The sequence below is a fragment of the Carettochelys insculpta genome, chromosome 2, assembly GCF_033958435.1.
Source record: "Carettochelys insculpta isolate YL-2023 chromosome 2, ASM3395843v1, whole genome shotgun sequence".
Taxonomy (NCBI): Eukaryota; Metazoa; Chordata; order Testudines; family Carettochelyidae; genus Carettochelys; species Carettochelys insculpta.
The window spans coordinates 57,670,966-57,683,326 of NC_134138.1; the positions used below are offsets into that span (position 1 = coordinate 57,670,966).

General features: G+C 40.8%; 1 protein-coding gene across 8 annotated transcripts in view; it reads left to right on the top strand.

The window, feature by feature from the left end:
* The window catches only part of ZNF704 (zinc finger protein 704), a 180,120-nt gene extending 171,855 nt beyond the window's left edge, over positions 1 to 8,265 (top strand). For 2 of the 8 annotated variants that reach the window (XM_074987044.1, XM_074987045.1), the window contains one exon: positions 378 to 8,265. In XM_074987044.1, the coding sequence (XP_074843145.1) occupies positions 378 to 489 (112 nt within the window). In that variant the 3' untranslated portion in view covers positions 490 to 8,265. The remainder of the gene's footprint in view (positions 1 to 377) is intronic. The other 6 variants (XR_012644398.1, XR_012644395.1, XR_012644396.1 and 3 more) reach the window with 6 other exon arrangements.
* Positions 8,266 to 12,361: the final 4,096 nt, after the last annotated feature.

Below are 12,361 nucleotides of genomic sequence, written 5' to 3' on the forward strand. Positions count from 1 at the left end.
GCACTCCGGTAGTGGGCACAGTCTGTGGCCCACTGCTGTAATGTGGGTGAGGAGAGTAGGTGGAGGATTGGGCAGGCCAGAGGACCTACTTGCTCAGTCGTTGAAACAGCGTAGAGGAGGTGAGCCCATCAGCTGCCACCTAAAGTCTATAGCAGAGGGGAGAGAGATTGGGATGGATCATGCAATAGCAGATTTCACCTCTTGCCAAGTCTGATTACTTCAGCAGAATGCAGGTAACTTGAAAACAGTAATTGAAAGTACCGGGCTCTTTCAGTGTCACACTGCAGTTAGATGATTTTGTCCCTTTCAAAAAGCGTGCAGTGATGACAGTTAGCTAAAAATGTCTTGTTAAAGAGATGTTACTTTTTCTCCCACAGGAAACCGAGAGGGGAGGGGAAAAAATGCCGGAAAGTGTATGGGATGGAGAACCGAGATATGTGGTGTACTGCCTGCCGCTGGAAGAAGGCCTGCCAGAGGTTCATCGACTGAAGGCTGGAAACAGAGGAGCCAGGGACGGGGAGTACAATAGCAGGATTCTGTTGCTGCAGCTGCCCCTGCGTACCCTCCAGTGCGGCCTTTTAAACAGACTTGTATTTCAAAACAAAGCACTTGTAGCCAAGGAGAAGCACTTAGCAAAACCTATGTGGAGCAATGGAGCAATAGAGGAAAAAAAAAAAAGTCTTATCAAGTATTGAACTCAGAGCAGCTATTAATGTTTTTCTTTAAAACAAAAATGACTAGTTGCTAACTCTGAGCTACTTGCTCCCCATCGCTGTTCTTTAACCCTGTCAATGTCTATGCTGTGAACGTCTGTATCAGTTGAACCAAGTACTGTGTGTTGCCCCGAAATGAGGATTTCTTTAAAAACAAAATAACACTTTAAGACATAAGGTACGGTTCACTCAGCTGCAGCTGTACCAACAGTGGAGCCTGCTAAATAATTCTGCTTATGAGAATGATCTTGGATGGATTCCTCATTTTGGGGTGTTTTTTGAGGAATTCAAATCTCAATATATCAGAAGGATAAGCAACAGCACTCCTGGATGTTTTTTAAAAGCTGTCACAAGCCAGAAAGAAGAGTGGACTGTAATACTCCAGAGAAGGAAAACTGGGAAATCACCAGCAGATCTCCGCTACAAGTAAATGCAAGATTTCAGGGAAGCAGTTTCAACAATCACTGAAACATACGGGAATATCATTTGGGTCCCTGTATTTTTTCTGCTGCTGAAGCCCCATTAAGATCTGGTAAATGCAGCTTTTGGGATTATATGTAACATCTATTCAGGGATGTAAGCCAACACAACCATTCAGCTCCTGCTTCCTGTTCTCTTGTGTACAAGATGATTACTAGATTAATGGTTCACTCACTCTTTCCATTAATAATGCCAAATTTTACTATTGTGCAAAAAATGTATAGAAGACAAAAACACCCACAAAGTGCTCCTACCACATCATCCCAGCAAGTGAAATAAGACAGCAGCGGAGCAACATATGTATATGTTAAGTAAAGTCTTTTTTTATTTTAAAACAATCACTAAGGTCAGAAATAGCCAGCTTCCATGAAGAGGGCACGTTGATGGGTTTGTGTACTTTGGTGTATTTAGTGCTTCAGTCTGTTAGAGAGTATAAATTTAGAAAGATGATGCCTTATCCTTGCATAAATGGGGTTATACATCAATAGTTGGTTTTTTGGGAAAATAAAGTGAGATGGAAATGCCATATTAATGTGCATCACCAACTCCTGCCTGTTTTGAAACAAAACAAACATAGGTATAGGCACCTATCAGATGAGGACCATACAAGCCCATGAACAGTTGGGCTTGTTTTTCATGGATCACAAAGCTCTTCTAAAAGCATTACTTAACTTGCGTTGCTGCCTAGGCCCATTTCAAGAACAAAAGTGCACAATTTTGAACGTAACATATAGCATAGTGGTACAGAAAAGGCAATGTATGTTGGAATGGAAAGTACAAAAAAGGCTAGTAACAGCCTGATTTTTTTAAAACAAATTATTTGCTTGATTGCATGCCTAATTTGAGCAAGTTATTTCTGCAACTGTGTTTACAAATCACGCAATTTTCATGCACAAGTAGCTAGTGAAGGTCACTTGCATGCAGACAGTTACCTGATTTTTATACACAATTCTGCATCTAACTTGTTTAGAAAAATCAGACTCTGCAATCCAGACTGGATAATTGATTTCACATTTTGTTTTATTAACACAACAAAAGGTAAAAGACTGACAGATATACAGTGCCATCTGCACTCTATGGTTTGCACTTCCTTATCTTTTGGAAAAGCCATAACTCATGGCTTTTCCTTCCGTGATTTCTTTTTCAAAGATTTCTTTAGGGAAATATCTCTTAGCAATTTGTAACTGTTTTCTAGTTACTTCCTCTTAAAATGCTGACTTTGTTGTCAGTGCCTTTACGATGGTGGGATACAGAAAGTGGATCTTGCTCCATGGATATTCGTCATTTCAAAAAGCCTCTCAAGATCCTTATAAAAGAGCAGTTATGACCACTGTTGGACCCATGTTCATTACTTATCCCCATCGTTGTTCCCTTCTTTTTGTATTCCCTATTCTCCCTTATTTGCTCTGATCTCTTGAATTTTAAGAGCTTTTTAAAATACAAATATTGTAATTTGTTTCTAAAATATTGTACAGCATCATGAGCACTGTGGAAAGAGCACTTCATAAATGAACATATTAATAAGATCAGATTCCCACAATGTGGGACAAATTCAGGTTGGTGCCAGGAAACAGGCATAGCACTCTGCCTAGCTGTAATGCTGGGGGAAAAGGACTTAAAGAGAAGGCACAGATCTTATTAATTGAGTGCAGACTCAGTTCAATCTGCTGTTGCTTGTAGAAAGATCTACTGTGCATACTCCGAGGTTTAATATAAACATTAGAGAAGCCATTCCCTTAATGTAATTCACATAGCCACGCCCTTACTGTTAACTTTATATCTGTTCTTAGAAAGTAGGCACACAAATAGATCGCCAAAGCTGTGCTACTGTCCACTTCTGGACAGAGTTATACATACTTTCATTCTGTTCTTGATCAGAGTAAGATTATTTACAAGAAGCTGCATGAATGGGACACTGCCTGTTCAAAGTGGTTGGCTCATATGTCTATATGGACTGCTTCCTTACACTCTTCAACCAAACCAAGTCACACTTTTCTGGAGGGTGTGTCAGGAGTCCTCTGATTTTTCAGAGCAGTCAAAAATTTGGTGGTCAGTTGCCATCATGCATTCTTCCTGGAGCTCCCGTGGGCCAGAAATGGCAAACTATGACCAATGGGAGCCGCCGTGCCAGTGGCCACTCAGGTAAATAAAGCCTCTGGCAGCCCACCATGGGCTAACCGTGGAAAACTGCAGCCAGCAGGTACACCATTTATTGCCCACCCTGCTGTAGAGAAGACTTGCTTGGAGTTCTGGCATATTAAATGTACAGGTGTGACCTAAAGGGCTTCCTTGCCAGTCCAATGTTCTCCCACAGGTAAATCAAGAATGCTGCTCAAGAGCCTGGAAGAAGGCTGTCAAATGAGGAGTCTCCTGGCCAGGTAGGAATGCTTAACAGGTTATGAAGGCTTGTCCCTATGCTTGATTGGGCCAGACTCCACAGCAGTGATTATTGCGCTCTTCACTATAATAGTAGTAGTTGGAAGGAGGTTACTAAAATGCCATCTTGCTTTCTATGTACACTTCACTGAACTCACCTAGAGATAGCACTGCTGGTACTAAAATCTGAGGAAACTAATGTAATTAATCATAGACTGCCATAACTTGTACATAGTTACTGTCTGTTCTAAAAGAAGTTAAGACATCATTGTAGTGGAAATTTGGTTGTTGTGGGATTCCCGAAGTGTTTTACGCCACCTTTAGCGAACAGTGGAAACGAAACTAGTCAACTTGACAGTTTAGCTGCAGAATCCACCTATGGCAGCAAGATCTTTGTGCTTCAAAAACTTTTTACAGGTTGGAAAAAGTGGTATCTTGTTGGTAGCATCTTCTTCCAATGTCCCCATCTGGTACTCCAGTCCTGTTTACATAGGCTTGATCAGATTTCCATCCTAAACAAAATAAAAGGATTGTTCTGTGATTATCAGCAGGACAATTTCTTTCAGTAGCTGAAAAATCAAGCTGTGTTCTTTCTGCTTCATAGAGTATATCATTTCTAACCAATCCAGAAAGATTCGACTGTGAGAAGGCAGCTGGAGCTATGTATGACAGTGCGCAGGCTGAAGAAGAATACCGCTCACTCATCCGTACCCTTGTTTACTCCACATTGCTGACTGTAGTAAGAGCTTCTTTTTGTGACTAAGCATGTCAGATCACACATAAAGGAACAGACAACGGACAAGCCACAATTCAACAGAACTTTTTTCTAACCTTAATCAATTTTAAGAGACAAAAAAAATCTGATAAAATCTTTGCACCCAACTTGGAGCTTATTATAGTACGTTTCCCTGAGAGAAATAAATAATTACAGAAAATAAATTACCAGTAGAAATATAAATTTAACTTTCCTATTATATGGGACTACTCACATAAATCAGGATTGCAATATTATGTCTAAACCACTGCCTCAAATGAGCTCCTAAAGTTACAGTTATAAATTCTCAACATTCATCATCTTTCCCCTTTAGATAAGTCAAGAATTTTATTATCCATTTTACACTACTCTGCAACAGGGGTCAGCAACGCCTGGCACGGGTGCCAGGAGTGGCATGTGAGCCAATTTTCATCCGCATGTGAGGCAGGAGCTCAACCCCACCCTGCCTTTCCCATGCAGCCAGGATCTTGCCTGTGGATTAACAAAAGACCAACTAATGTTACCAACCACCACCTCAATATATAAAGATGCAGATTTCCTGTTTATTAATGAAGCTGTTGTAAGTAGGACTATTATAGAGAGTATCACCAGCACTTGGGCCGTACATAGAAGTCAAAAGATCAAATTTTGGCACCCTGCCTCAGAAAGACTGCTGACCCCTGCTCTAGAAAATATGGATATCCTTGGCTTCCAAATCTGTGTCAAGTCATATTAAGAGTTTTCCCCTTTTAAAGACTTGTACAAATCCTTGCTTGCCAATTAGTTATCTCAATAGAAAATAGTAGTGCAGCATTTGGTATGTAATATTCAGATACACGCAAGTTCCTAAAAGTGTACATAGAGAAGAACCTTGCAAAATATAACAAATGATGTAAATAATATGGATTTCCTCAGGGAAAATAAAAGGGCAGTAAATGCAAAAAATAGGTATGTTCAAACCTACAATTGTTGAGAATTTTAATATGTACTTTATTTTTCTGGGGAGACTTATTTAACTAAATAAGGACTATATTACCATTTGAATTATTAAAATTAGGAATGAGTGCTTATTTGTGACTTGCACAGTATTTAAGTCTGTTTATGCTTCAAATGTAAAAGGAAAGGAAAGGGGTTTAGCTGATATAAAGTTATGGGAACCAAGTTTGAATCCACAACCTGAAAGAAAAGGTGGTCTACATATTTGTATAAACTTTCTAGAATGTATTATAAACATGAAATCTTGTTGCTATACAATCACCCAGTTAAATATGTGTTATCTGTAACTGAAATACTGTTCGTTTGAGTGGCTCACAACGAAAATGTGCATAAAAACTTGAGGGTAGCATGCTACCCTCCAGCTACTAAGTGCTCTGGTTTGCAAGGTGCTAATTTCTTTATGGTGCGCTAGGTATTTTTAACTAGACTTTTTTCATATAAGGTACCGTCTTGCATGCAAATAGGAAAATACATTGTATTGAAATGCACATGGTTTTCAAAGATCTCCATTTTTGTACATGAAAAAATGACTCCCTTTTTAAACATTTCATTACAATTTGTCCATAATCAGAATCTTTTTACAGAATCTATTAAAACATCATGACCAGGGATCCGGTTGGGCTGGCATATACGCAAGTGAGTAAAATCATGCATGTGCATAAATATCTGAACATTTTAATAAAGTTTTTAGATTTATTTCTCATGCTGACATTGTTAATGATAGGGACTGATCTTTCTCTCTGGGAATAGGTAACGTAAATCTGCAATATGGGGCTCACTCAAAGTTAAGTGGGCGTTGTAGAGATATATTTCAGTAGTAGAAAAGAACTTATGCAAAGTATGAGTCTTATCAATGGGGCTACTCCTGCTGAGAGTCAAAATTTGCTTGCATGCTCTGCTGATTCAGAAGCATAGAGAGAGCTTAGTATAGTCTTGTTTTGAAATATATTGCAAGATAACACAGCCATTTGTCATTGGGTGCTATTTGTCTTAGATTCAGAATATTTTTACACTAAGAAAAGTCTAGTTCAAAGAACTGGGTTTTTTTAAGGTAACTATTTGGCATTCCAAAGTTACCCTGTCAGAACAAACATGTGACGCATCTAGATCACTTGCTTTTGACATACAGTTTGATCTTTGCATTGCTTATGCTCTCAACACACATTGACTTGAACAGGAATTTTGGGTGTGCCAGAAACAAAGGATCAAGCCCATAATTCTTTATTTATCAGCTCACCTAAAAACTTTCAGAATGCAAATATTTGGTACCACCAGGTTTTGTGTAGGGTGTAGTGTTTCTATAAACATGTCATATTTGCAGAACCATCCCTTGGATGTGGCCAATCAGTGCAGTTGTTCTGGGGCCCATGCTTTAGGGGGCCCCAAGAACCAGTGCAGTCAGTCCTGAAAGACAAAAGGGCGGGAACTGTGTGTGGTGCTGCATACTGGCAGCCCCACACACCTAGGGATCAGCTGCAGAGAGGGGTCCCAAACCAGTGGGGGCTGATTTGTCCCAGATCCTACACACTCCTAGGGCTGTCTCTGCATGTTCATAGTGGTTAAGAAATAGGTGGCAGCCTTCTTTATCTGATGCAGTACTTGCTTACTCAACAAAAGGCTAAATTCTAGAAACAGTGCAGCCAAGTGTGCTCTTTAAAGCTAACTTACCATCAGTAACAACAGGTTACTACAGGCAAAACATCTGCTTTGTAGCAATGATGGCATTATTTTAGATCAGATTACTAAAAACTGTGAAACAAAATAGAGATTCTATTACTGAATAAAAAGGGTGTTGATCTATGGAACCACAGCACACATACTAACAGAACAAAAGAAATAACCCAGAACACCTGGGAGGAAGTTAGAAAGAGCGACTATCAAATCATTCTGAAAGGACCACTGTTGCCCTTGGTAGCATAGAAATCATTTAGTCTGAAATTAACACTTCAGTGTCATGAAGACAAGCTTACTCCATGGACATGTTATGGAAAGAGACTTGGTTGGTGTCTTGGTGTATGTATGCAGCCAAGTTATTTCGGAATAATGGCCACTATTCTGAAATAACATTGCAAGCATTTACACACCAAAACCACTATTTCGAAATAATTTTGAAATAGTGGACAGCTTATTTTGAATACTGTAAATCTCAACCTATGAGAAATAGTGCCTGTTCCAAAATAGATATTTTGGAATGGGGCTGTATAGACAGGGAATAGAGGCTATTTCAGAATGGAGGGTCTCCAGCCACACCAGGGTGCCCTGCTGGCCAGTCAGTGTGGAGGCTCTATTTGGAAATAGATGAGTGTTATTTCGATATGCATTTTGTGCGTAGACGCATTATTTCAAAATAAGCTATTCCAGAAGATTGCTTCTGGAGTAACTTATTTGGAAATGGCACTGCTGTGTATGCATAGCCTTGGAGGTTTTATTGGTTTATAGTCCCAGTTGTAAAGTTCTTAAAATTGGCAACTATTGAGTTGGAAGGTGTAATACATTTTGACAACAATTTCTGAAATTATTTTTCTTTCAGATGAAAGTTACCAGTTTGAGCCTGATCCTCCAAGGTGATCTGCTCAGACTTCAGGAGGACCCTGGGCTAGCATATACGTACTCACAGAAGATAGCTTGCAAAAGCATTGCTCACAGGTAGAAACACTTCATAGCTGGGGTAATCAGAAGACAAGCTTTACAGGTGTTCTGGCATAGTCATACACAGCTTTCACAGCCTTTATTAAAGGACAGTGTCGTTTGGATTAGGAACCACAATTTAGGATCTTGGGGCGGGGGGGTCACTTAAGCCAAAAAAAACATTTTTATCATTTTAAATATCAAGTTAAATTATTTGTTTTAATTTGATTTAAGCATCCCCTGCAAAGATGGCAACTCGTGCATTGTAACTCTGAAGCTGTGTCTACATTAGCATTCCTCTTTCGAAAGAGGCATACAAATGAGGGAAATCAAAAATGAAAATAAGGCACAGATTTACATACTTGGCACCTCATTTGCATATTCTTTTGAAAGAAAAAAAGCAGTGCAGGTGGGGCTCTTCCAGAAGTAATCCCCATCTTCAAAAGAACCTTTCTTCCTAAAAAAAATAGAAAGAAGGGTTCTTTCAAAGATGGGGATTACTTTTGAAAGGACCACGTCTACACTGCTATTCTTCTTTCAAAAAAGCTCTTTAGAGAGAATATGCAAATGAGGTGCCGGATATGTAAATCGGTGTCTCATTTGCATTTTTATTTCCCTCATTTGTGTGTCTCTTTCAAAAGAGGAATGCTTAGTGTAGACATAGCCTTGGTGTCAGAAGGTTAAACTGATTCTGTATTACACTATTTAAATAATGAAATATAGTAAAGTGAAAAAATTACCCTTTTAAAATGTAATGTTACTGATTTAATGATGTGAGGTAGCAGTTATGAGGCAACCATCACTTAAAAACTAACAGCTCCGGGGCCACATGCTGGGTGCTGCTCTTGCAGTACAAAGAAACCGTGAAGCGAGTGGACCCATATCCTTGTGAAGTCTCTCTAGCTAGGGAATCTTTAAGGACCATAGGGCCACCACAGCAGTTCCTGTGCCACCCGCTATGCCAGCCATGTCCTCTAAAGGATGGAGGCAGTCTGCAGGGTGTCATGGCCAGGAGGTATTCCTGCACCCTTATGAAACTCTGGCTGCCAAACTCCCTCACGTATGGTGTGACACTGGCCTCAGAGACTGACTGCGTAAGTTCTAAAAATATGCCTTAAGGAAGGGTGGTATCACCATAGGCATCTGAGCATATTTTATTATCAAATCACATCTAACCCACACTTGAAAGAGCTGGAGAACTGCCATTTTGTCTCCTTCAAAGTCTCTCTGCCCCTCAGTAGAGCTCTGGGCATGGCACTATTAACTAATCCAGGACTCCTAGTAAGCAGCTTATCCAAGGTCAATGGCAGTATTGCACCAAGAGTGAGCAGATTTCAGTGTATGCAGAGCAGTAGCTCCAAATAGTCACGTGTAGGCACCTCACGGGGATGTGCGAGAACAGCTGTTGTGTTGTACTGAGATTCCAGCACAGAGATGGCTCCCTCTAGGATGTCATGCAGTCATGTATCACATTTCCTTGGGCGTAACAAAGACATTCTCCTCTCCTCCAATTAATGCGTTTGCCTCCCTCTGAGAATCCCAGAGTTAACTGAGAATTAAGGCAAGCAGCAATCGGTTATACAGGATGTTCTCTTGCTTCACATTTAAAGAAAGAGGATTATCTTTTCTGTCTTCTAGAGGAATGTTAATGGGGAGACTCAGTTACATAGGTACTACTTGAGGGAAGCTTGAGCCAAGAACTTAAGATCTTAATCCAAATATCCTCAGAACTGTAGCATGGTTGGAATTAAGTGTTTGGTCTGGGCCCAGCTCTACCTGTTATTGCACAAAAGCTGTGACCAATGCTGGGGAGCCAACAGCTGTCACTGTCCCCTGCAAGGTGCGGAGACAGCCAGCTCTGCACTCCTGGAAGAAGCAAGGCCTTGAGTGTGGAAAGGGCGGGGCACAGAGCACCCCCCCACCAGCCCTCAGAGCCTCACAGAGCACACGACAGCACTCTTGCAGTGACTTAAAGGGCCCTGGGGCAACTGCCCCCTTTGCTCTCCTGCAGTTCGCCTTGAAGAGAGTATAGTATAGGAGTTCTCAGACTTCTTCCTTCTAGCACTCCCTTCCCCCTGCATGCTATAAAAGCTCCACGGCCAAGCTGTGCCCCAACAACTGTTTTTCAGCCCATAAAAGCCAGGACCGGTGTTAGGGGGAAGCAAGCAGTGCAGCTGGAGCCCCGACAAAGTAAGTTGTTCAGGCTTTGGGTGGCAGAGGCCAGGGGCTGAGACTTCAGCCCTCCCTCACAGGGATTTGTGTTTCTGCTCTGGGCCCCAGTGAGTCTAAATCCTGCCCTGAAAACTGCTCGTGCCCCATCCCAGGCAGCACCAGACTGACTCCTGGTATTTAGATTTCATGCACTTTGTACCTTGCAGTATGCACCAAGACAATCTAACTTGGTTAAATTGGGATAACACTTCATTGTTCGAATACTTGTGGTCTCCTCACTATAAGCAGACTGCAGGTTCTTTTCCCCTGCCAAAAGACGGTAATAGTCTCAAGTTGGTTTTAAGTAGAAGATTTTCTAAATTATCAGAACCACATTTTTACATTTTTTTTATAATGTAATAGTCAAGACACTTGAAAAGGTTATTCGTTAGCTTAGGTCATTCTCCCCTGTAAAGCACCTTAAAGCAAATGTGATTTGCATATTATTAAAATATATTACTTATTTGTAAGCATGTACATTAATTAACTGTTGTAAATTAATTCATGAAAATGTGCCTTTCATACACAAACAAAAGCAACATGATCTCCCTTAAGGAGATTCTTACTATAGAATATGGCAGTAAAACAGCCACTGCTGGTTATTTTAAAATTAAAATTACTGTAGCAATAATTAGCACCAGCATTTTGGGGGATGCAGCAACAGCAGCACACACGGCACACATTCTTAACTTCATATTAAACGTACATGATATTTTCTCCAGAGTCAAAAGGTCTGAATTTAGTGTCTCTTGCAGAATACTATGTTTGTCAATTGCAGAATTCATCTTTTTTAAACAAAAAACAAACAAAAAAAAAAACAAGCACTGATATTCTATTCCAAGGCCTTACATCAGTATCATGATGACTAAATTGCCTTGTAGCTAATTAAGCCTAATCATGCGGTCTCTTTTCCTACTCATGTGAACAGCCCCACTGAAAACAACAGGATTATTCAACTCATGTCAGTAAGAGCTATTAGAGTAAGGGTTGCTGAATGAGGACTCTTAGTTTTCCTTTGACACCATGTGGTCTCCAGAAGTTTTAAAAAAGTAAAACAAAACACAAGATTATGTCAAAAAGTTGGCTAAGCAAAACTGTGAAGTCTCTTCCCCAATCCTCTACAAAACAGGACTTTGCTGCAGGTTGAACATCTCTAACCTAGCACTCTCTCGTCTGGCAACATTGGCAACCTGGCATGATTTTAGTTAGCCAGGTGACCACTTATCATGGGTGTGGCCAAGTGTCCCTTGAGCCCATAAAGTTTGTTTACAGCCACCAGTCCTGGCTCTGTGGTCTGTGCTGTTATTTAGCTCTAATTTACCCCTAAATATCTTTAAGAGCCTAGTAAGCAGAGGAAGCGTTGGTAATGTACTAGACAATATTGACCTCCTGTGGTTTGGCAAATTCTGTTATCTGGGTGCCAAACGAGAGAGGGTCAACCTATGCCAGTATTTATGAAAGGAAGGATGGTCTTGAGGAGGGGTACTGGATTGGAGACTTAGGAAATCTCGGCTCAATTTTTTGTGGGACTCTGGACAGGTTTATTTTTTTGCTCCTACTGGAGATGACAATACAGCATGTCTTTTACTGTCTGTCTTGTCTGTTTGGACTGTAATGTCTTTGGGACTGGGTCTGACTCTTACTTGTTTTTGTTCAATCTTAGCACAGCGTGGCCTAATTTTTAACTCTCTTATAGGTAATATCTGGGGGAGGAGCCTGAGGAGGGAGAATTGGGGGCAGGACAGGGGTTAGCCAAATAATCTTATGCAACCTAAGACACAAGACCACAGCCACAGCTTTGAGTGAGCAGCAATGGTAGTTTGAACTTCCTGTGCACTCCCGTGACTGCAGGGGCTACCATGAGCCAGTCTGGCCAATGGTATAGTGAAGTGAAGTCAGAGGTTCCTCAAAATGTTGCCAGTTTGTAACAGCCCCAAGTCCATTTATGCTGGCTAGAGACTGTGGTAATGGAGCAGTGGCACCTTGCCCCTGTTCCCATCTGGAATTTCCTGTGCTGAAGGGACTTTTCAGTGGGCCTGTTTGCTCAAAGAGGCTGGAATGCTGCACTGTTACAGTTGCCTAAAAGGGGCAAGAGGTAGCCAGGGTCTAGTCTATAATGTCACTAAGGGACAAGTCTGTTCTAACCAACATCAAACTGCACTAAGCTGTGTAGCATCCAACAAATAAGAAGTACGTTAAAAAA